The sequence below is a fragment of the Schistocerca serialis genome, chromosome 2 (genome assembly GCF_023864345.2).
Source record: "Schistocerca serialis cubense isolate TAMUIC-IGC-003099 chromosome 2, iqSchSeri2.2, whole genome shotgun sequence".
NCBI lineage: Eukaryota > Metazoa > Arthropoda > Insecta > Orthoptera > Acrididae > Schistocerca > Schistocerca serialis.
The window spans coordinates 214,378,711-214,404,455 of record NC_064639.1 but is presented as its reverse complement, the minus strand read 5'-3'; the positions used below and the strand labels follow the sequence as shown (position 1 = coordinate 214,404,455).

The 25,745-nt window shown below is 44.7% G+C and overlaps 1 protein-coding gene across 1 annotated transcript in view; it reads left to right on the top strand.

Annotated features, from left to right (window-relative positions):
* The first annotated feature begins 1,667 nt into the window (after window positions 1–1,667).
* The window catches only part of LOC126456953 (uncharacterized), a 41,824-nt gene continuing 17,746 nt past the window's right edge, over window positions 1,668–25,745 (top strand). Inside the window, exon 1 of the mRNA XM_050092890.1 lies at window positions 1,668–1,844. Coding sequence (XP_049948847.1) covers window positions 1,683–1,844 — 162 coding nt within the window. The 5' untranslated portion in view covers window positions 1,668–1,682. The remainder of the gene's footprint in view (window positions 1,845–25,745) is intronic.

Sequence of the window (25,745 nt, the reverse complement as noted above, 5' to 3'; positions counted from 1 at the left end):
TAAGCAATTTTTGAACTTAAGTGTTCATCAGACTATGTATCCATTTGTATACCTTAATTTTTTTTCTCTTTTCGGTGTTTTACACAATAGATGGCCATTGACGAAGTGAATTAAATAGTAACGAGAACGAATTGTTCCTCAAGATATTATCTTTAGACACGTAAATGTTCGCCAACATGGCTGCAATTACTGTTCGTCAGAAACCTTTCTTTCTTTATCAGTCTACTAGAATAATAAAATTATAAACAGCCGAACAGTTGCAATGGATAAAAAATTCTTTACCTTGGTTTCGACAAATATAAATTTGTCTTCTTCAGAAGGTAGCCTAAGGACAATGAACATCATAGCTTACATTAGAAAAGTATGAAACTTAAGCCAAGAATAAATTTTAACACAAATTAGAGAACTCTTGCATTACAGAAATATGATAACGACGACTGGTACTTATAATTTTACATTAGTAAGGACTAATGTACCATCGCCGTTTTTACAATTGTCGGCATAGATCCATTTGTCAAAAATGAAATATAGCCCTAGAATTAGGGTTTGTCCCGTAAATATAAAATAGTACATGGATCTTGCAGAGCTCACAACCAACTGAGTGTAATCGGCGAGCGTAGTTACTCTGAATCCAGGGCAAGTGGCGCTCGTGGCGAGAAACATGTGCCAATTGGGGTACAAAGGCAACGTGTAAATTATCAGTATTAATAACGTCCTTAGGTAAAGTAACAATAAAAAAGGAAGGAAATTAACAGTCCCGTTATAACAGTATGGGAGAATTGGTACAAATTATGTAGATATACATCAAAAAAGCAGGTGGCGCTTACGCAGAGGAACTTACGCCCAGTGGCATATACAGCCAAAATATAAAAAATTACATTACTATATTAGTGAAGCCCGCAAATGGTATATATGTCAGAACTTTAAAATTGACAATAATGGCTCTTGTCAAGAAAGAATTACAAACACTGTACACGATCCTGTTAATACACATTCAAAGGGAAAACCAAAATTTTAGAGCTAGACGAAATCACATAAGGACCGATGTAGTAGCAAACATACATCGTGAGAAAACCACCATTACATAAGAGCTAGTGAGCTTAAAGCATTGAAGGTGCATCATAGCTTCCTGAGGAAATAAACCACTAAGGTTACCAGCATTAATGTTATTCCATAAACAGTACAGGTTTAAAGCCTTCGAAAAATTGTCTACAAGCAAGGTTCAACTGGTCGTTCAGTATATTACCGTCCTTAAGCTCAAGATGTTTGAAAATTTGTAACTCTTCCCACAGATCTAATCTACGCCCTAGAATACTAGAATACAAAGTGAAAATTAGAAAATTGTATAAGCATGATTATCGAGACTACTGTTCGGACGTGTAGTTACTTGTCTGCCGGTTTTATCTGCTTACGTTTGATCGAAAAATAAAGGAGTGTAGTATCTGATGCACGGACTAATACAGTATTGTAGTATCTGATACACAGCCTAATTTATTACACGATATAGAATAGTGTGAACTGTGGACAGTCACGTGACGGCCCCACAGTTCTTCCTCCAGCAGGTCTCGGTGCGGCGCCTGTCGGCGGTCCGGCAGAGGACCTTGTGTTCTCCTCCAGTGGCGGACCTTGTCTGACCCGCACACAGACACACACGGACGGCTGCACCCCTCCCACTAGCCGCGATGGCATTTTGCTTTTTCCCAGCCGCGGCGGCGGCGCCCCGTATAAAACTGGCTGGAGGCCGCGCCAGCCGGCCCAGTAGTTGCTCTGTCAAGTTACCGACCGGCTCCGCCAAGCAGAGCCACCGGACACCCACCGCTACAGACATGAGGACCCTGGCTCTGGTGAGTACCCACTGCAGTGATTTCTTAATGGGAGCAGAATTTTTGTTACTGCAAATCATTTTGAGCAATATTCTCACCCAAAGCTCCTGAAGATTTTCCAAAACATAGTTAGAGTAGTTGACCAAATGACTATAGCGACGGTCGTATGCTTCAGCCATGATCGATGGTGGCCCGGGAAGCCGACAGATGGTTCCTGTTCTGCAAAGCAACATAGAAAATTCAGTTACTGTTGGTAATAGAAGAACATGTATCACCGGTGCAAACCACATTGCACGGTTGTAAAAACGATCGCAAACCGATTATTGATAAGTCCGAAGTCGCGTGGGAAGAGTAGTGCTATTATGCGTAAGACTCTGGAGCCGTGTTTACAGTTGTGGACTGTAGTGGCGAAGAAAGTGTGGAAAGGGCTACCTGCTGTCTTCGCCCCCCTTACGAACGAAGTGTTCTGCATGGTAATATGTACTAAATACATAGCTCTCCGATATCCATAAGCTCGATTTTGTCCAGTAAGTAACAATGCGGAAATGTATGGAAGGGTTTTCTTTTTTTTCAGTAAAATCCTTCTGGTTGTGTGACCATCGGCTATTGAAGACAGTCTTCGTCATGATATGGCTACACAAGTCAACACCCTGATGATGGCTTTCTTCCATAGCGGCCGGAACGTTGGTAGCGTTATTAGACCTTGACATTGTCACACATCCAGAACGGATTTATTAAAAACGGCTACTCCCGCGAAAGCGTACGCTCTTCTATTACATATATAATGCCTTCCGGAACTCAAGAAATACGCCGTCAACTGGGAGCTCATTATCTACCGCCCTATGGATCATATGCTCTAATAGAACGAGCTGAGTTTCACTAGGTTTCGTTAGAGCAGATTTTTTGCATGCCAACAGCTTTCCCAATGATAATCCTGGCTCGATGCAGAAATATATATAGTAACTGTACCTGAATTTTCGAAATGAAACGTTCAGATTCCTCTTTTGGTTTCTTGGTACTTAATATTTATGAAGCAACTGCATTCGTTTTCTAAATTTCATTGTGTTAACGACCATTTCACATTACCTGCTGTTATCCTTACCAGCCTGTTGAAATTTATATACAAACAAATCGTATAAGCATTCAGATGCGATTTATCTACTTACAATTAAATTATTTTCCTGCTCAGTTTATCAGTGGAAAAACATGTTGATATTTGAAGAGGGCGTTCGAAGAAAACAAAAATTAGAAGAACAAAGATTAATATTTGACGTCTCGTCGACTACACGGTCATCAACGACTCAAGCTCGGAATGATGAAGAATGGGGAAGGAAATCGGCTCTGTCCTCTTCAAACGAACCATTCCGTCATTTGCCTTAACTGATTTACGGAAAACGTAAATCAGAATGACTGGAGGGGGGTCTGAACTGAGACCCTCCAGAGTGCAAGTCCAGTGTGTGAACCACTGCACCACCTCCCGCGATCATGGAAGACAGATCCGAACAGCAAAGCTGGAGAGCCATCAGATAACATCGCTCATACCGTCATGACAGCCCTAGTCTGCTTTTGTCCCACATACAAGAGGCAAATATTTATCGCAATTCACAGTATCGAAAGATAGTTATATTTGAAATACTTGGACAACTCATTCATTAAGTTTTGTGTTTTATTGGTAGCGTTGTTATATATCTCGATTGCACTTAGTTAGGCAAATGCATTATTTCCACTGAAAATGCGCCGTTATGAGCGAGTAACAATGCAGGACTATGATACTGGGGCTGAGTGAAACAATTACAATATGAAATATTGTATTGTAATTTAATCAACCTCACGTCGTTCAAATGGTTTCATATTCGCTTTACAATTCCTAAAAATATATCATCAGACGATCTGAATATGTTGCATAGTAATTCGCCACAGTACAACTTAAGCGAGTTTGTGCGTAATGGATTCAAATCATCAAATGATGACTTGCTAAGGAGTCAAAACCAGTTATGTAATCATGTGTGTGACTGAGGTTGAAATAGAGAATTAAAAAACTCTCTTGCCATACGATCACTGCGTCCCCTCAGGCAGAAATTCTAGTGTACGTAAGTTACGAGTTATTCGCATTATTTTGCTAGAATTGTGAACCTAATAAATATATAGAATGTGAGTGTAGATTGCAAAATAACTCGGCGTATCACTCGAAGCAACATGGGCAGTCAATGTAAGGTCAAATCCGTCAGTATTAACACCGCGGACGTATGTAAACTCTAGCTGCACACAAGTAAGGCACGTATGTGCGGAATTTTTTTTCTGCTATATTGTTTACGACTGTGGAACTAGAACATTTCGTAAGAACGATGGCGCTTGGGGGGGGAAAGATATAGGAACAATAGCAATTATTTTCCAGTGTTAAGTAGATCAACACTACTCTTTAGTTAAATGTAACAGACAAAATATAAAAAAAAACGAATTCAAATAAATATGTCACTGTTACGTTGAAGTATGTCCACTTCCCTAGTTGAGTTATCATCGTGGCAGACTGCCATTCGGGGGAACCCGTTCCTAGTGCAGCCAGAGATGTTTCGTTGGTGGGAGAACTGGAATGGGTTGAACTCAGCCTCTTGATGCCAACTGAGAAGCTACTAGATCGAGTGCTAGCTGCTCAATCCCCAAATGACATCATTGGCAGAATATTGCACAGTGGTCAGTTGCAGCAGGATTGGCCTTTCTGTGGCCACAAAAGCGATGCTATTACTGTAATAGATTTAAGTATGTGATATATTTTGGAAAATATGGTTATTTTTACTTAGAATTGTCTTGATTGCACGTCGTACTGTCGCCTAGTGACCATCTGGGTAACTTGACCTCATCTGGTGCCTATATCAGTCACTTAACATTGACTAATTAGTTGACCTCAAGTGACCAAGATGGGCATTGTGTTTGGTGTGTTACTTTCCTAACAAGATATTGGTTCTGATGATGACTTGTAAGAGCAGAAACCTGCAAAGTGTTGTAAGTCCATCCAGTGGGATCAAGACAATTTTGAATAAAAAGTGTTAAAAGCATTTTACAGACTACTTTGTTTGGACATCTTGCTCACTGGAGCTCGTACGAAATTTAAGCGAAGAAATCTGTTGCCTCTCATAGATTCCTATACTCTCTGTTCCCTCCCCCCCCCCCTCCCCCCCTCTCTGCCTCCAGCCCCTAACGAATACGAGCTGGCAGAAAATTAATCTAAATAGCTTGGGTATACAGGTTTCTTGCATAGAATCAATTTCTCAGGTCGCGTTCATAGGTAAAAGGAGGAAGAAAAAACATTTGCTCCGAGTAAAAGAAAAAAACATTTGCTACAAGTAACGGTGAATTTGCTGCGTTGCTGAGTTATCGTCAACCGCCCTCGTCGGTCAGCGGCTACCGTTATGAGCGAGGACGTGGAACCGAGCCATCGAGTGAAAGGAAAAGTGGTTCGCCTCCTGGAGTGGCCAGTCAGAGTAGTCGTGTCCTGGACAAAGGACTCGACATGCAGACAGCTCGTCAAATGCGTGCAGAAACGCTGCATTTTGCACAAGTGTCGCAGCAAGTCTTATTCGGAACAGTGTCTATATTCGAAAAACAAAAGAAGAAATTTGAAAAACGAACCACGCAGTCTGTAAAACAATACTCCCAAATTCAGCTTGGCTTGTGAGAGTCGCGAATGTAAATGTTTTTGAGATTTGCAGCTTTCTGAATATAAGCACTATTTCTGCTATTATTATTATTGTCATTATTGTTTTATTTTTACCTAACGCAATGCTCAGGAACTAGAACTGAGAATTTCTTTCATCACTTCTCTCTATCTTGTAATTCCCATCTTACCATTTGAGAGTATCTTTTTTTCTCGCATTCATTATATGAAGAGAGGCCTGGAATCCATTTCTCGGCTAGCAAATTTCTTGCAGGATCGGTCTTTCTTCATCATTATCTCCTGAACACTACCTTCGTAGTACCTCTGTACCACTTTGATCTGTTACTTCAGGTGAAATTTTTTTTCAGCAGAGTAGTTACTGAAGAAGGTCTATAGTGTTCGGACTGATCTGTAATGTATTAAGGAAAATGGTTTTAAGAGCTATAGATTTATGACTTTATAAAAGTATAATATGTAGACATTTCATTTCTTGTACCTTTACATTGAAAAACATATCTCATTTCTGGATATTTATGTAATTTTAATAAAATGATGAATTGTGTTACGATGCACGTTTCTGTAAACGAAATTTCCGTAAGTAAGATGGAATGCATATGAACTCATGTCTTACGTATAGAATGTTCGTCAAAGCGAATAACAAATGAAAATGTTTAGAGAAGTTGATAAAGTCGCAAACAGAGCGAGGGACAAACGACTGCCTGTACGCTTCTGTACTACCCTAACTTCTTTTACTTTCCTGGTCTTTACGAGAAATGTGCATTGGCGGCAATGCAACCGTTCTGCAGTCGGCTTTATATACCGGTTTTCTATATTTTCCCAATAGTGTTCCGCGAAAAGAACGTAGTCTTCCACCCTGGGTTTACAACCTAAGTTCACGGAGCACTTCCGTAATACTTGCGTATTCATTGAAACTACCATTAACAAATCTAGCAGCCCGCCTCTGAATTGCTTCGATGACTACCTTCAGTCTGACCTGAAGGGGATCCCAAACACTCGAGAAATACTCAAGAATGGGTCGTATAGTGTTCCATACGCGGTCTCCTTTACAGATGAACCACACTTTCCCTAAAGTTCTCCGAATCAACCAAAATCTACCATTGGCGTTTCTTACTACCGTCCTTACGTGCTCGTTCCATTGCTTATCGGTTGGTTGGTTTATTCGAGGGAGAGGACCAAGCAGCGAGGTTATCGGTCCCATCGGATTAGGGGATGATGGGGAAGAAAGTCGTTCGTGCCCTTCCAAAGAAATCATACCGGTATTTGCCTGAAGCGATTTAGGGAAGCCAAACAAAAAACTAAATCGGGATGGGCGGACGCGTGATTGAACCTTCATCCTCCTGAATGCGAGTCCAGTGTGCTAACCACAGCGCCACCACGGTCGGTCCAATCTGTATGGCCTTACAACACAGATATTTAATCGACAGTTACATTGGGTACAATGGCTTTTAGTCAGTTCACCTGTATGGTAGCACGATGATACATTCTTAAAGAAATACTAGAAATTATAATATCTTCCAGTGATAGACTGCTAGTCCACAGATCATAGTCTAGTGGCCAGCACGGTAGATCAGCGTGTTTGGTCAGAGGGCTGGCTGTCGTCTGTAGCCGGCCGGCGTGGCCGAGCGGTTCTAGGCGCTACAGTCTGGAACCGGGCGCTGGTTCGAATCCTGCCTCGGGCATGGATGTGTGTGATGTCCTTAGTTTAATTAGGTTTAAGTAGTTCTAAGTTCTAGGGGACTGATGACCTCAGAAGTTAAGAGCCATTTTTTTTGTCGTCTGTAACAAAAAAAAAAAACTGATTGAAGTACTCAACGATGAACTTGAAGAGGTGCCAGGTGTTGTCCACCCAGACCCAGACCAAACGTCAAGAACAATGACGAATAAAATGAAAAGGGGAAGAAAGTGGGCCGGCCGCTGTGGCCGAGCGGTTTTAAGCGCTTCAGTCTGGAACCGCGCTGCTGCTACGGTCGTAAGTTCGAATCCTGCCTCGGGCATGGATGTGTGTGATGTCCTTAGGTTAATTAGGTTTAAGTAGTTCTAAGTCTAGGGGACCGATGACGCCAGATGTTAATTCATAGTGCTTAAAACCATTTGAACCATTTGAAGAAAGTGGTTAGTATCGCTGCCTGTGAATCGGGAGGTCCGAGGCTCGATTCCTAGCTGGATCGGTGATCTTCGTCGCAGGGGGACTGGGTGTTGGTGTTGCCCTCATCATTCCATTTCTTGTGCGTCGAGGTGCAAGTCGCCGAAAGGGTATCAAACAGAAAGAGTTGCATCAGGCCGCCGAACAACCCCAGATGACACCTCCCGGCCAATAATGTTTTCACAGCTGTGCTTTCGTGTTTCAACGTGATGTTTTGGTACTGTCCTCGACTCTTGCACTGAGGGAAACAGGGTAGTCCATTAACAACTTAGCTCCTTTCTCGCGGAGGCACAAGGCGCGGCCGATGCACTCGGTGAATCACGCGGCTACAGTTCACTGCTCCGCTGCAGAATGCAGTTTTAGAAAGGGCATCGGCGTCGAAAAGGGCGCGAAATTGCGGAACCGAAATGCCGTATTCTGGGATACATCTGAAGTGTCGAGACCCTGGAAACTTCCAATTGTTTTACAGACAGCTGAGACGCTGGCTCGGGCGTTATCTCGGAGCGGCGAGAATGGACTATTAAAAGTGCCGGCTGGGGGAATAAGGTGATCCGGCGGAGATCGCTGGCAGTTAGTTCCGCGAGTCCGTGGCCACAATGGCGGGTAGCCACGCCCTGGCCGGCGAGGTCGGCCCGCTAGCGGACACTCCCAGCAAAGGTCAGACCGCGGCCTTCACACCGCGCGTTTCGCAACGCCGGGGCACTCGTCCGACACGCGCCGGCCGAACGGGGATGGCGAGCCGGTTTTGACACACGTACGGGAATCTGCCACCAACGACTCTAGCTGCACGACAGTGTATCGACAGGCGTATGTACAGGGTGGTCAGAAACAGTCTGAAAAGCTCGTAATAGTGTTACTGGGGAGCTTTTGCTGAGAAACATTGTTTAATGGGAACGTTCGAAACATTTCTCCCTGTCCAAATATATTTTGCGTCGTCGTTAACTTATCAGAACGTCTCGAGCGCAAATTCAAGCAGCCTGCCAGAGGCACTGTCGCCAAACGTGTTCTTTTGGGTTAAATTTATCACTTTCGAAAGAGGCACATTTTAACTGATCATTGCAACAAGTGGTAACTCGTAGACTCACAGATGTCTGCGCATTACGCATTGTAGCCTGTCCAAGTGCTTTAATTTGCGCGCACAACGACCTGACTGGCTAACGTCAGTGCTAAAAAACTCAAAAAGGCGAGAAGTATCGATTTCTTTTTAACAATTATTTCTCTGCACAACCTCGTCTGCAATAGCCTTGCAAGCTTCTCAGACTGTTTTTGGCCACGCTATACTGGTATATTCGGTGTTCCAAAATCTTTGCATCAAACGTCCTGGGATAGTGTACCATGTCACGTCTGTTAGAGACGAAATGTTCGCTGACGCTTCCCAGCGAAGCTAGACGTTCTTTAGCAGGCCTTTTCGCCATAGGACGACGAAATTTCTGCCAACTGGCACGTTCTTGGTTCAATGGCTCTGAGCACTATGGGACTTAACATCTGAGGTCATCAGTCCCCTAGAACTTAGAACTACTGAAACCTAAGGACATCACACACAACCATGCCCGAGGCAGGATTCGAACCTGCCACCGTAGCGCTAGCACGTTCTGATAACCCCTTTGCTGCCTACTATCCACCCTAGAAAAAATTATAGCAAGATTTTTAGCAAGAAGCGATCCAGGAACTTTAATTTGGCTCAGCCCAGCCCCTTTCATGTGGATCAGATGACTGTATTATAGGCAACACACAAGGTGTACTCACACAGCCGAGTGCCTATATTCCGCCGCCTCTCAGAGGCATAACCTGTACAAAGGTATGTCTAGTGTGGGTGGAAAGTGTCAACGGACATTTTGCTTCTAACAAAAGTTGCTCCACACGGCGTAATCTATCATCCCTAGATGTATAATGCAAAGACTTTGAAACACCCTGGCCGGCCGGTGTGGGCGAGCGATTCTCGGCGCTACAGTCTGGAACCGCGCGACCGCTACGGTCGCAGGTTCGAATCCTGCCTCGGGCATGGATGTGTGTGATGTCCTTAGGTTAGTTAGGTTTAAGTAGTTCTAAGTTCTATGGGACTGATGACCTCAGAAGTTAAGCCCCATAGTGCTCAGAGCCATTTTTGAAACACCCTGTATATACATTTTTGTCATCTGACTGGTTTAATGCGACCCACCATGACTTCCTCACCTGTGCAATCCTCTCCATCTCGGAGTACCACTTGCACCATACGTCCACAATTATTTGTTAGATATAGTCGAGTCTCCGTTTTTTTTTTAATTTTTCTACGCTCTTCAGCTCCATCTAGTACGATGGAAGTTATTCATTGATGTCTTAACAGATGTCCTATCATCTTCTCTCTTCCTTCTGTCATTATTCTCCATATATTCCTTTCCTCACAAATTCTTCGGAAATACACATTTCTTATCTTATCAGTCCACCTAAGTTTGGACGTCATTCTGTAGCAGTACATCTCAGACACTTCGATTCTCTTCTTTTCCGTTTTCCCACAGTCCATTACTCGCTTACATACAATGATTTGCTCCAGACGTACATGCTCCGAAATTTCTTCCTCAAATTAAGGTCGATGGTCGATACTAACAGACTTCTTTTCGGCAGGAATGTCGTCTTCTCATGCGCTAGTCTTCCTTTCATGTCCTCCTTACTCCTTCGATCCTGTGATTTTTGGCTCAAAGTTAACAGGACTACTTCACTTCATTTAATCGATGTCGGCCCTTGTGGTCTGGACGCAAAACTTGTGCCTGGAAACAGAATGGTCTTGGGATCGAATATCGGCCGGTATACGCTATTTTTAGCCTGCCTTCGATCTAGCTTTCACCTATCGACGATGTACGAAGTCACATGGTTCGCATTCCACGTAAACTGTTGGTCCCCCTTCGTAGCGGAACTATCGTAGATTAGACACACGCAAGTTACCGAAGTGGTGTCCAGTTGACAGACGAATCCGGCCGTTGAGCCAGACGCAGTCTAATTCGGAGTCACCCATCTTGGTGTTACGTTTATTGCTAATCTCATTGCTGTTACTCCTCGTTACTTTCGTCTTTTTTCGGTTCACCCGCGATCCATATTCTGTACTCATTAGACTGTTCTATACTTTTAATCAGGATAGAAATTTCATCAGGAAATTTAATCACTGATATCCTGTCACGCTGAATTTTAATCCCACTACTGAGAATTTTTCTTTTATTTCCGTCATTGCTTCTTCGATGTAGAGATTAAACAGCAGACGCGAAAGACTGCATTTCTGACTTTTACCCTTTTAATCCGAACGCTTGGTCATTGGTATCCTATTCTTATTGTTCCCTCTAGGTTTTTGTACCTGCTCATGTACCCGTATTCGCCTATAAAGCACTCCGTCTTCAGGCCACAAGTGGCCCATCGGGACCATCCGACCGCCAAGTCATCGTCAGTTGAGGATGCGGATAGGAGGGGCGTGTGGTCAGCACACCGCTCTCCCGGTTGTTATGATGGTTTTCTTTGACCGGAGCCGCTACTATTCGGTCGAGTAGCTTCTCAATTGGCATCACGAGGCTGAATGCACCCCGAAAAATGGCAACAGCACATGGCCGCTGGATGGTTAACCATCAAACTGCCGGCCATGCCAGACAGCGCTTAACTTCGGTGATTGCACGGGAACCGGTGTATCCACTGTAGTATGGCTGTTGCCGTATTCACCTATAGCTTACTCCTATTTGCCTCCGAATTTCAAAGATGTGGAACCATTTGGCACTGTCGAACGCTTTTTCTACGAACAGAAACCTCGTGAAATAACTGTCGTTATTCTGATATGTAACGGACGTGTCAATACTTACTTATCGAAATTCGTATATTGTCTGAATTTCTTTTCTTTGAGGTGACTGCCTTTAACAGTCTCTACAGTGTCGTCGTGACAGGTGTGGATGCAGTCGACGCCATCTAAAAGCCAGTCTGCCAGCTTATTGTTTCGTGTTTGCTGCCTACAGCCGTCGGCATATGGGACGAGGCAACTGACATTGACGTACACGCAAACGGGATGTCCAACGTCACGAGAAACAGTGCCTTCGGCACACGGGACGAACTGATTTACGTAATTTTTCGCTCTTTGGCTAGCAAAAAATACAGTTTGTTCACGAAAATGGATACGCGTAAAATTCCTACTTATAACACAATAATAACTAAATACGAAAATTCTTTAACGACCAATATGATGTTTCCCGTCGTTTGATTGCTAGAAATCGTAGCAATAACAATTCATTCTCGAGACGTTCAATGTGCTGGTGGCTAGGAAACAGCATATATTCATGGGATCTAAGGTACAACGTAAGACCCACCGAATATAGGCCTCAATTGAACAGGACAAATACTATATGGCGTCTTACATTTTGCGGCACTAGAGCTCGTGACATAGGGAGCGCTCTTGCTTCGTATTCGTTCTACTTTACGCGGTATGTTGACGAAATATCGCAGAACTACTTTTATGTTTCGCGTAATGAACTGGCTCCTCATCTTTAAATAGTAGGAAGTGACGTCACAAAATTCGTAGAGCGCTACGTCAACATAAACTAACTCATTCTCTGTGCCGGCAGCTTACCGGCTAGCCCAGCAGCAGGCTCCCCCCCCCCCCCCCCCTTACCGTCTTACATCCTACATCACTACGAGCCCTCCCTCGGGCATGGCTGTATGTGTTGATCTTAGCATAAGTTAGTTTAAGTAGTGTGTAAGTCTGCGACCGATGACCTCAGCAGTTTGGTCCCTTAGGAATTCACATACATTTGAACATTTTCCTCCGTCACCCAACCACGTTCATCACCTCCAACTAAGAGGAAAGCGGCCGTTTGATGAGGTGACGGATATGAGATCTGCGAGTAGTGTTTAATGCTTCTAGCATCCGAATTATGACACCCACTTTTTTAAATGGAACTACATTGCGCAGCAGAATTAAATGCTCACTTTTTCATATTCCTCAATTGTATCCCATGACGACACATAAGTTTAAAATCTGTGTCAAAGGTGCCAATGACCTTCCTCTGTGACGGTGCACAAGCACGACCTCCTGTGACGTAATCCTCGGGCTTGGAATCATTTCAAGCAGCGAGGTGTCGACACACGTAAAAAAAGCTCAGAGCTCAGAAGTTCATGTGAGATGTAAGGTGGGTTAACGATGTAATATTGGCAGCAAATTATGCCATAATACCGCCCAACGCTACCGCGGATGTGTCACATGATTAGAAGGTTGTCACAGCCTCTCTTACCCACATTTCACCCCTTTTGACGTCTCTGCTAAGGGGGTCAGAGCCGTGACGCCTGGAGTTGAAATCACGCAGTTTTCTTATGGGTGGCGGAGGAAAACAATTCCGACACATCCTCGATCAGAATCGACACGAAAAGGCCTTAGGGGGTTCCATAAAGGGCGTCAACGGAACCAACACTCTCCCTGGAGCGTTGCTTCAACATTTCGTAGTGCGATGGGCAACAAGAAGATATTCTTGACAACCTTTGACACTGCTGTCACTCTCGAACTTTCCAACCCTTCTATAAGGACATTGTGGGGCCGCACCCCTATTGAAAGTGATGGCACCACTTTGGAGTGCAGCGAGACCTCAGTGATTGTTCTGGTCTAAAGGTTGGAGCCACAAGGGATGGTTCAAAACCATTCAACAAAATTTGATCGCGATCCGAAGCTACAAAGGGTATTTATGCTTTTTCAATCCTCCTGCTTTCCACCCTCCAGTGGCGTGATCGTGTAGGAGTGCAACCTTAATATGTGCGTGAATAAATCGGCAAAGGATCTCTGTAGTACCCCTCAGCTCGGCGACACCCTCTGTGCCACCCACGCAACTTCGGTGAGGACGTTACAAATATACCTATCCAAACCTCGACCCAATTCAGCCTGGCGGTTGCTCTAGCACCTGAGAATTAGGAAACCCCTTTGACACCTCTTCGATGCATAATACTGTCCCCTCTCCTCCCAACCGGCCTTCATTTGTTCTGTGCTACATGTTTAAAGCAGCCGTTCGCCTGGTTGACTATGTATCCATTCACGACCATTGACTTGGTGCAACAAGAAACGTGATTCATCCGATCATGTCACGTGTTTCCATTGCTCCGTGGTCCGATGTTGATGATCCCATGCCCATTGCAGTCTCAGTTTAGGATGTCAGGATGTTATCAGGTCAACATGGGAAGACGTAAGGGTTCTCTGCTGTGCAGTCCCATGTTTAACAACACTTTTGCCTGGAACAGCATAATATTCTATCTTCAGACCCGCGACGATCGCCGTAGATCGCCAACGTTAGTCGCACAAATTCAACAAGGTGTACATATGGAAAGGGGGTGGCTTGTCATCATAATTCTGTAACGCCTCGAGAAATTCAACCAAAATTAATACACCCAAATAATGAAATCACTTTAAAAACCACCGTAGGCTGTCAGTTTAATTATACAAAGTACCTTTATTGCACCATGTATACATTTAACCACACTGGACTGTTTCGGTCTTTGACCATTTTCAGATACATAGCGACGATGAAGTATTTGTCATATTTAAAATGGCCAAAGGCCGAAACTGGCCAGTAATGTGAAAATATGTACACGATGCAACAAAATCACTTTGTATAATAAAATTGACAGCCTACAGTCGTTTTTAATACTTTGCCGTCCGCACGTCTCGTACAAGTTGATTCGCTTGGCGCCGGCAACGCTAATTCGGATTAGTTGGCTTGTCACCGGCCTTTCTTGACATTATCGGGAGATTATAAATTGTTAAGTTATACTCATCTCATCGTTAGTTCTCATAAGCTCACAACCCTGTTCCCCTACTTTCATGAAATTGTAGAGGTGATGCCACTTCCCATAAGAAGGTGTTAATAGTTGTTAAAGGCTGTCCAGCGCCGGAATATATCTTAAATGAGGTATTCCGTACTTGAATCACACAGCATCCGAATGACTATGCCATATTTCGTAATTTTCGACGGATTGTAAACTTTAAAATTTAACCGTCCTTCATCAATTGTGATGTTTTGACCTAAATTAAAAGTTTCTTTAAACTTTTTGGAAAAATAATCAGTTGCGAATTGCACTTTGTAAAGTCGGTCGGCATTATTCGGTTCATTGTTTTTGTCGGGAAAAAGAAAAAATGAAAATATTTGTCTGAATCGGTTGCGGGACATCGTTTTACGAAATATCGGTTTGTCTATCAACGGATTCGTTGACCAATAGTCATCGATCTATAGTTATTTTACAAATCCCGTAAGGACAACAAGCCTAAACCATTTTCTACGTTCCGGTCCCCTAAAGCCGACAAATTTGGCATTTTTTATCCAGTTTCCTTCTATTGCAATTTTGACTGTAGTATTTGGTTTCGTTGCTAATATATTCAAATACATCGTTCCCAATATATAATTCTACGATATCTCCGACGCTCTGTGTACCTGTGGGAAATATGTTTGCACCCGGAGATCCTTCCAATTTATTATTGGTCCTCGGTAAATCAAAGTATGACCACTGTCCACTGTCTTTTTCGTCTGATTCATCCGAATCACTTGGCAACCGTAGAGCTCGCCGAATTCTTCTTGAACGTATTTCCTTACCTTCCGACGATTCTGCTTCACTTCCATTTCTTTGATATCCAATGTCTTCTTCCCAATCGGCCAAGTCGTCCGGAAAGTCAGACAAGACGTCCGCGTATTCATCGTAAATAATCGTATCGTCTCTTTCGCCTCCCACGATAAAAACAAAAACTTGTTCACGTGTGTAACTTATTGTTACCTAAACGAAACACCAACAGAATGCAAAAGACACTAAAGTGCTGTCGCCGGTCACTGCGCGATGCTATGCTCACGACACCACTGTGGTGTCGCCGGCTGTTGACCGCTATTTCGCGTACGACACCACTGTGGTGTCGTCGGACGGCATAGTGTTAAAATGATTATACTGTGGGAGTGAGACATTCCTGCCGGCCGTTGCGGGCATGCGGTTCTAGGCGCTTCAGTCTGGAACCGCGAGACCGCTACGGTCGCAGGTTCGAATCCTGCCTCAGGCATGGATGTGTGTGATGTCCTTAGGTTAGTTAGGTTTAAGTAGTTCTAAGTTCTAGGGGACTGATGACCTCAGATGTAAAGTCCCATAGTGCTCAGAGCCATTTGAACCATTTGAGACATTCCTACCACTGATGGGAGTGGAGGTGTTTGTGGGTCAGCGTGAGGCGTAAAAATAACCAAAATGAACTGACATTAGTGTCAGACGCACAACTGTTAGCTTTAGGCTCACTGGTGTCACTTATGTTGACATTTTACCCCTAGTGGTGTTGTGGGGTTAGTGAACAAAAGCGGAAGAGGTAAAAATAAATGTAAAGGACACTTTTCTGTGTCGCGTAGAAAGTATTCGTGGTTGATCAGCTGACAGCAAACGTGGAAGTCTTCGAGGAAGGAGGAGTGGTGAGGGTCGACATACGGAGCGTTATTGAAGAACAGGTGGGATAAATGCACCAAGCATGGTATATATGTGACCAGTGCCGGGCAGGAGTAGGTAGTTTGGCAACGAAGAATAACGGGTTCTAGGCGCTTCAGTCCGGAAACACGCGACTGCTACGGTCGCAGGTTCGAATCCTGCCTCGGACATGGATGTGTGTGATGTCCTTAGGTTAGTTAGGTTTAAGTAATTCTAAGACTAGAGGACTGATGACCTTAGATGTTAAGTCCCATAGTGCTCAGAGCCATTTGAACCATATTTTTCCCGTTATTGGTTCAAAAATGGCTCTGAGCACTATGGGACTTAACATCTAAGGTCATCAGTCCCCTAGTCTTAGAATTACTTAAACCTAACTAACCTAAGGACATCACACACATCCATGCCCGAGGCAGGATTCTAACCTGCGACCATAGCGGTCGCGCGGTTCCAGACTGTAGCCCCTAGAACCGCTCGGCCACCCAGGCCGGCTAACGGGAAAAAATAAGGAGTATGACAAACAACAGTTTATGTGTTATAGACTCCTGTTCTCACTGAGTGTAGAGTGTATGCTGATGGGAGGAATTTGGCACAGTATAAAAAAAGCTAGAAAACGGCGTCAGGCCGTTCGGGAGGATAGACAACTGAGTTTTAACTTAATGTAGAGGTGAATCTCGTTCTACTGCAAACCTCGATGCTGCGCAAGAGCTTTAGTATTTATTTCAGCGCGTGGCAGCTGAAATGCACAAAAATCTCCAGAACACTTCGTCGTGGTTACTGAAGGAACAGACGACTGTTTACACTGCGCAGCCCTTCTCTCGCGTCCGGATATCCGCCCTCCAGCCACTCTGTCCGTTGTCTGCAAGTGCCTGGCGGTCGTCCAGCGTCTGCCGTATCGCTGCAGCCATCGCGCACGCGTGCAGCGGCGTGCTGGCCACGGCCGGCGGCATTCTTTCCCTTTCCTTCCGCAGTTTCTACCGCGTTTTATGATCCTTCACGGCGCACGACTGCTGTTACACATGTCCCATACTGCACGCACCAGCGCTCGCGGTAACAGCCTTGTTTGCTGCTAACCCCGTTATTCTGTTTGGTGCCTGGCAGAGACTGCTTAAAAAGAAGAAAATATCACACAAAACGTTTCGCTTTGCTTACACCGATTTTTTATCGCTTTAGTTAATGATTTATAGAAACCGTGACTGTAGAACTCCAGTATAATTGTTTTCTTACAAGTGCCTTTCGTAAAGCGAATATTGATAAGAAGGGAAACATTAATAGTGACAGCAATAGTCTTTTTGTTTATTGCGCACACAAATACAAACCTTCCTTACGCCTGTACACAGTGGCTTTCACTACCGAAGCAGTTAAAGCTTGTAGGCATATGCTGACTATGACTGTCGTAATACTAATCTCTCTGTTTAACCAGCATCAGCCAATAACAGTTTTTTATCATATCCTTATGGATATGCCATCAAGGAGTGAGTGATTTGAGATACGGGGACAGTAGACAATTGTCGCGTTGGCAAAAGAGCCAACATCGTGTTCCTAATGGAGGCCGAAATGCACGCGCTTTAGCTCACGCTGGCTGGCGTGAGAAGGGAAGAACTATATTGACGTGAGGTCTGTAACATGACAAGGGATTAGAATTCAGAAAGCGAACGTAATTATTTTGATACTTAACTTTAATCCATTAATGATGGACGCCGCTTTTGACGGTACATGATTCACAATATTATCTGTTCAGATTATAGTAACTGAATATGGCGCCTTGCTAGGTCGTAGCAAATGACGTAGCTGAAGGCTATGCTAAACTGTCGTCTCTGCAAATCACAGCGTATGTAATCAGTGAACCATCACTAGCAAAGTCGGCTGTACAACTGGGGCGAGTGCTACGGAGTCTCTCTAGATTAGACCTGCCGTGTGGCGGCGCTCGGTCTGCAATCACTGATAGTGGCGACACGCGGGTCCGACGTATACTAACGGACCGCGGCTGATTTAAAGGCTACCACCTAGCAAGTGTGGTGTCTGGTGGTGACACCACAACAATCACGGTCAATTTCATAAAAAATGTAAATCCCAGTTATCATCGTGGTTGTCGGGTAGCGCTGATTAGCATCGAGAGTTACAGGAATATCCTTGGTAACCCTGCCACATTGTTTATTGCCAGCTGCCCCTAAACCACACGAATTTAACGTTACGATGTTTTGGGCACTGTAAACATACCAAAGAAAAAACTAAATAAATAATCAAGTGTCTTATTCTCCCCACATTTACAAACAATTATCACCTGTTGAGCTTTGGTTACTCATAAATGCAAATACGTGTAACCATTACACCGATCTCTGCACCACGCTTAAATGGTGATCCTATTCCTAGTGTGCGTAAACTGAACTTATTATCTGAAGGTGCCATCACTTGATGACATTTTGCATCTATGTCCGCTAAGAAATAAGTGAGTAGTGGAAGCATTCTTCCAAGTGATTTACTGAGAGTTGAGAATGCCAGCTATTAGTTCCCGTTTCGTGGCTCTCGTCCATATTTTCCCTGTTATAGTATTTCGTGTCTACGACAGTATAAAATTGTCTTCATTCATCAGAAAATGATTTTAATCTGTTATATGTTCATGCATTATTTTAATCTACTAAGCGTCTAGAGCGGCGAGCATCGTGAGTCATCTGTAAACTTGCATGTAAATGTCAATTGACTTTAGATATCACAACTGATCTCGTGACAGTTATAAAGCTTTCTCGTTGAAAATTTTGTAGTGCCTGTAGTGTATTATGTTAAATTATCCTATTATTACAGTGAAATGAATACTTCACAGAACAATAGCAATCATATTGATGTCCGCCTAAGATGGAAAGTAGTAATTTCAGTAAATCTGATACTGAAATACAAAACTTCATCTCACCTGATAGTGACTTACAAATTCATCGTGATAACATTGAAATCAAAATAAATACTGGTCAAGGAAATTTTCATATAACATATCTTTAGTGGCTCAATGACAAGAACACACTGAAATACATCAGTTACATTTATTGATATCGTGCGTTTTATTGTTGGATATGGAAGTGATTGTGTGCTCTTTGAATGCAACAGAAATTGAAAAAATGCGGTGTAGTATTATTTTAGTTTGTGTAGTACCTCCAGGTACATGCGGAAAGAGCAAGCCATTAATGCTTGTTTTCCCCTGGGTAGTACGTCAGGAGTTGAAGTGTGGGCACGTTGGTACAAAACCTTAGTCTATACTGACAGGCATAGTCCACTTAGTAGTGCAATTATGACTGGGCAGAAAATATCAGGTAGTAAATTATGTGACTTGTATATGAGAAGACTGCAGAGATAAAACAAGCAACACAATGAAGTGGGTGCACACTAAGATACTAATGACCGCATTATCTACACTTGTTTCCTTAACACCCTGTATATGTATCTGTGGCTGGTTGCATTCTCCATCAACAATACTTAATAATACATAGTTTTGGAGGGAGTATGATTAGAACCAGGTTCATACCCATCACTGTCAATGTTAAATGGTTTTGATGACTCTTGAAGTGACATGGCAAGAAACTGGAGTTAAAACAATTTTCGTAGTTCGATACTGATTGGTTCTGATACTTTATGTAAGTGGCTGTACTTAACAAACACTGAATTCTGAATTGTGCCGCTCCGAAATAATCGGAAACAGTAGTCGAGAGTAAAACTCTTTTCTTGAAGACATCACCGTAGCATACCAGCCTCAGCAGCCGCAGTCGCTTACGAACTCTGGTGTAGTGGCGTTGGACTCGGAGGTAGCCGGTTCCAGTCCTGGAGATGGAACAAATTTTCACCACAAATATTTCCATTTCAGGGGAAATAAATTGGCGCCGGAAAGTTCCTTATCACCATAGCTCGTGCCATCGTCCAGCATTAAATTACAAACCCCTCCGTAGTGTTTCATGAAGTGAGTGTATGAGGCGCTAGTTATGGGGATCCGTCCATCGAATGCGTTACTTGAAGTCCTGAGGTCCTTTTGGTGCTATTCGAAAGGAGTCGGCTATATGTTAGCACTGAGTTTCACTCTCTACTTTACCTAGTCACCATTACAGCCACTGCACGCGGCGGAGAAAAACCGATCAAGTGGCTGAACCTGCCCCTCAACGTATGCCAGTCAACAACACCATACTTCCTGTCAGCGTAACATTAGCACTTTCTACAACGATTTATAGCTTTGCTCTTGTAAGTGATTTTAATATATACACGGATGTACCAGATGCTACTTCAGCACGACACGCATCTCAAGCGTTTCAGAGAAATTGAGGTTCAAAGTGCCAAAATTGTCATGTTAGTGGTTAGTTGTTACATTTTAGCCATTAACATGACAATCTGGCGTGAGGTTCCAACATATAATGAACACGTTTGTTAACAAAAATTTGGAAGACCTGAAGATGACGGAAAAGCCTATCGAAACTCGTTGTTGAGAATAAAGAATTATTTACGCGATATTGGCTTTAGAAAGTTTTGTTACAAACTCGTCCAGTTCTGAGATCCTACAATACCGTCGAGAAGTACTGTAGCTGCGAGAAGACTCAAGAACACTATTGTAGAAGATGAGCGAACTGTGTAGCTGTAGACGGTAGCTGTGAGAATGAACAGCAGTGCTGTCGCATAAACTACCTTAGAGACATACGTCTGTTCGATAATGAACTGCTTATGCAAAATTACAGTGCAAAAACGACACTGTGACAACAGCGTCCGATTACAGTCGCTGTCTGAGGGAAGAACTTCTTCTAGTACGCTGAAGATATGAGCACTAGTTGTAGGAGAACTCACATACCTCTCCGAGTTAATTGTTAAATTCTTCGATAACCCTTTGTGTACTCTGTACCGGCACTCTTGGAGGGCCAACCTCGCCACATATGGCCATAAGTAGGTTCCAAGGGAGATACACCGACTCGAAAGTGGAGATAAAACATCTTTGACAGTGGCCCCAGTGTGAGCACTACGCAGGTGGTCCGCCAGGATGTGGTAAGCCACTCATCAGTATAGAACGTTCTTCATGACTGCCGCTATCCTTATCACACACAACACCTCCAGAGGTTATTACCTATGGACTTCCCTCTGCTTGCTTGTCTCTGGTTCGTCGCACATGGCACCGTGCTGCTGGGATTGCTGTCATGCATTAATGTTGACAGATGAGGCTATCTTTAGCAAGGGTGGCATCGTGAACCTTCACTGCACCCAACTGTGAACCAAGGAGAGTCCCCATAGCATGGTGCCAGCGAACCATCTGCACCCGTTCAACCTCAACGTTGGGGCGTATCGTATCACGGGTGCAGTCATCCGCAGTCATCCTTCCACAACGTCTCATAGGCGAGGCATATCTGCACTTCCTGCGGTAAACGCTGTCTCCCTAGCTGGAAGATGTCGTTTTGGTGGTATGAAGGGTAATTTGGCTACTACATTATGATGCTCCAGTTCACTATCCTCTAGGGTGTGGAACTAAAACGCTAGTAGACACATAACAATCTTAGCTGTCTGGTGTGTTTTCATGTGTGCTTCCGTTGAGACCTACAAAGCCAAACATTTATCTCCCTCTTCAAGAGAGTACACATGTGCCTGTCACATCTTTTGCGCTCAGGGATCATTTCTTGCAGCTAGTCCCCGTTCAGCAAAATCACTCTATATATATGAGGGCCGTTCAATAAGTTACGCAACACATTTTTTTCTGAAAGCAGGCTGGTCTTATTCGACATTCCAATACAGCATATTATTCCCCATCCTCTTGTCTACTAAACCACATTTTTCAGCATCATCTCCGTTCAATGCGACCGCATTACGGCACTTACCTGAGAGGGCCTGGATTCCCACATGGTATCACTCTACTAGCCGACGTCTGAGCCGACGATGAGCTGCATCGATAACCCTCCTCCCCCCCCCCCCCCCCCGCCCACACACACACACACACACACACACACACACACACACACACACACACACACACACACCAATCATTTGCATACTGTTTCCCGCAGAGTGCATCGTTCATTGGGCCAGACAGATAGAAGGTGGAAGGCGCGAGACTCGGCCTGTAGGGAGGGTGAGGGAGAACAGTAAAAAGAAGTTATGTGAGATCCTCTCAGGTGTGCAGACTTTTGAGAGGCCTTGCGTTGTCAATTTTATGGCGACAGATACGCTGAAGTTTCTTCAATTTACTGAGGGTAGCTCAATACACTTCCGAGTTGATCGTTCTACCATGAGTGAAGAAATCAAACAGGATAACCACTCAAGGTCCCAGAAGACAGTCGCCATGACTTTACCGGCTGAGTTATACATTTTTCAACTTTTTCTTCGGAAGAGAGTAGTTGTAGGCCACCCGATGGCATGAACCCATGTTTCATTGCCTGTGACGATATTAGGCGAAAACCTGCCACGATCAGCCTCGAAATGTGCAAGCACTTCCGCGCAGATGGTCTTTTGTTGCGCTTTCTGCTCTGCTATTAGAAGGCGAGGAACCTAGCGGTCACACATCATTGCGTACCCCAACTAGTGGACAAGTGTGTCAACACTGTCAACAGAGACGCCAAGCTGTGCAGCGAGGTGTTTGATTGTATTCCATCAATCGCCTCGAATGAGAGTGTCCGCACATTCCATCATGGCAGGACTCACAACAGTGCGCGGCCGGCAGTCACGATGGAGATCGGACGGGTTTAGGCGACCTTGTTGCGATGATGACAGACGCTTCGCCCATCTACTCACCGTGCTCTTGTTCACTACCAGGTCTCCAAAGATTTCTGCAAGCACCTGTGAATATATGCGACTCTCTGTTTTCCCGCCAAAAGTGTTTCAGTGACAGCTACCTGCTTGGGTCGCACCTCCGTTACAGGCCCTATATTGAAGGCCACGTATGGCGCCGCCGATTATCGGAAGTTCATGAAACTATCGGGTCTGAAACGGGAATACCACGATGTCCCACAATAAATTCCGCATTTTTTTCAACCAAAATTGGTCGAGAAAAAATTTGATGCATTACTTATTGAACGCCCCTCGCACATTGGTAAAAGAAATATGAGTGCAGTTGAATAATGAGCTATTCATCCAGCTGAAAACAGGAGGTATATTGATTAACATTAGTTTTATTTCTTCCTACTGAGACTCGCGGGGCGACCATCTTTTACACTACTGAACATTAAAATTGCTACACCGACAGGAAGAAGATGCTGTGATATGCAAATGGGTTAGCTTTTCAGAATATTCATACAAGGTTGGCGCCGGTGGCGACACCTACAACGTCCTGACATGAGGAAAGTTTCCAACCGATTTCTGATACACAAACAGCAGTTGGCCGGTGTTGCCGGGTGAAAAGTTGTTGTGATGCCTCGTGTAAGGAGGAGAAATGCGTACCATCACGTTTCCGACTTTGATGAACGTAGGATTGGTAGCCTATTGCGATTGTGGTTTATCGTATCGCGACATTGCTGCTAGCGTTGGTCGAGATCCGATGACGGTTAGCAGAATATGGAATCGGTGGGTTCAGGAGGATAATACGAAACGCAGTGCTGGATCCCAACGGCCTCAGATCACTAGCAGTCGAAATAACAGGCACCTTATCCGCATGGCTGTAATGGGTCGTGCAGTCACGTCTCGATCCCTGAGTCAACAGAAGGGGACGTTTGCAAGACAACAACCATCTGCACGAACAGTTCGACGGCGTTTGCAGCAGCATGGACTATCAGCTCGGAGACCGTGGCTGCGGCTACCCTTGACGCTGCATCACAGACAGCAGCGCCTGCGGTGGTGTACTCAACGACGAACCTGGGTGTACGAATGGCTAAACGTCTTTTTTTTTTTTTGGATGAATCCAGGTTCTGTTTACAGCATCATGATGGTCGCATTCGTATTTGCCGACATCGCGCTGAACGCACATCGGAAGCGTGTATTCGTCATCGCCACGCTGGGGTATCACCCGGCGTGGTGGTATGGGGTGCCATTGATTATACGTCTCGGTCACCTCTTGTTCGCATTGACGGCTCTTCGAACAGTGGACGTTACATTTCAGATGTGTTACGACCCGTGGCTCTACCCTTCATTCGATCCCTGCGAAACCCTACATTGCAACAGGATAATGCACGACCGCATGTTGCAGGTCCTGTACGGGCCTTTCTGGCTACAGAAAATGTTCGACTGCTGCCCTGGCCAGCACATTCTCCAGATCTCTCACCAATTGAAAACGTCTGGTCAATGGTGGCCAAGCAGCTGGTTCGTCACAATACGGCATTCACTACTCTTGAGCCGGCTCCGGTGGCCGTGTGGTTCTAGGCGCTGGAGTCCGGAACCGCGGGACTGCTACGGTCGCCTCGGGCATGGATGTGTGTGATGTCCTTAGGTTAGTTAGGTTTAAGTAGTTCTAAGTTCTAGGGGACTGATGACCTAAGATGTTAAGTCCCTTAGCGCTCAGAGCCATTTGAACTACTCTTGATGAACTGTGATATCGTGTTGAAGCTACATGGGCAGCTGTACCTGTACATGCCATCCAAGCTCTGTTTGACTCAATGCCCAGGCGTATCAAGGCCGCTATTGCGGCCACAGGTGGTTGTTCTGGGTACTGATTTCTCAGTATCTATGCACCCAAATTGCGTGAAAATGTAATCACAAGTCAGTTCTAGTATTATGTATTTGTCCAATGAATACCCCTTTATCATCTGCATTTCTTCTTGGTGTAGCAATTTTAATGCCCTGTAGTGTAATCGCGGCTGTAATACTCTGTTGCGTGTAAGCTAGGTGAAAAGTGCAGGAACAGTAAATACGCGCTGTGGTTAGCGAGTACTCTGACTGGAAGTTGCAACTTGCCGCTGGTTACGCCGCCGCCGGCCCTTGACGCCCGGCAGGCTAGGCGAGGCGGGGCGCGGCGACCACGGAGGCCCCAAGGCCGTCGAGACCGGTGCCGGTCCCGTTAGAGGCCAGCCGGACAGCAATTGTGGCAGTCCGCTGTCCGCCGCCAAGGATGACGGCGTGCGGGCGCGGCTGCCGCTGCCGCTGGCGCTGGCGGAACGCGTTCAGTTTCGCTCTGCCAGCTACTTTCGCTGCCGACCGAGCTGATTGAAGATGGCACTCTGAAAAACCTGCGGCGTGTCACGTAATTAATAACACAGGCACTGAACAAATGTCAACACAAACATAAAAGCCACTCTGACTCTCGCAGCTTGCCCAACTAACGTTTTTACTTCTGTAAAATATCTTGGAGTGCGTACGGAACGATTTGAAGTGGAACGATCATATAAAATTAATTGTTGGTAAGGCAGGTACCAAGTTGAGAATCATTGGGAGAGTCCTTAGAAAATGTAGTCCATCAACAAAGGAGGTGGCTTACAAAACACTCGTTCGACCTATACTTGAGTATTTCTCATCAGTGTGGGATCCGTACCAGGTCGGGTTGACAGAGGAGATAGAGAAGATCCAGAGAAGAGCGACGCGTTTCGTCACTGGGTTATTTGGTAAGTGTGATAGCGTTACGGAGACGTTTAGCAAACTCAAGTGGCAGACTCTGCAAGAGAGGCGCTCTGCATCGCGGTGTAGTTTACTGTCCAGGTTTCGAGAGGGTGCGTTTCTGGATGAGGTATCGAATATATTGCTTCCCCCTATTTATAACTCCCGAGGAGATCACGAAAGTAAAATTAGAGAGATTCGAGCGCGCACGGAG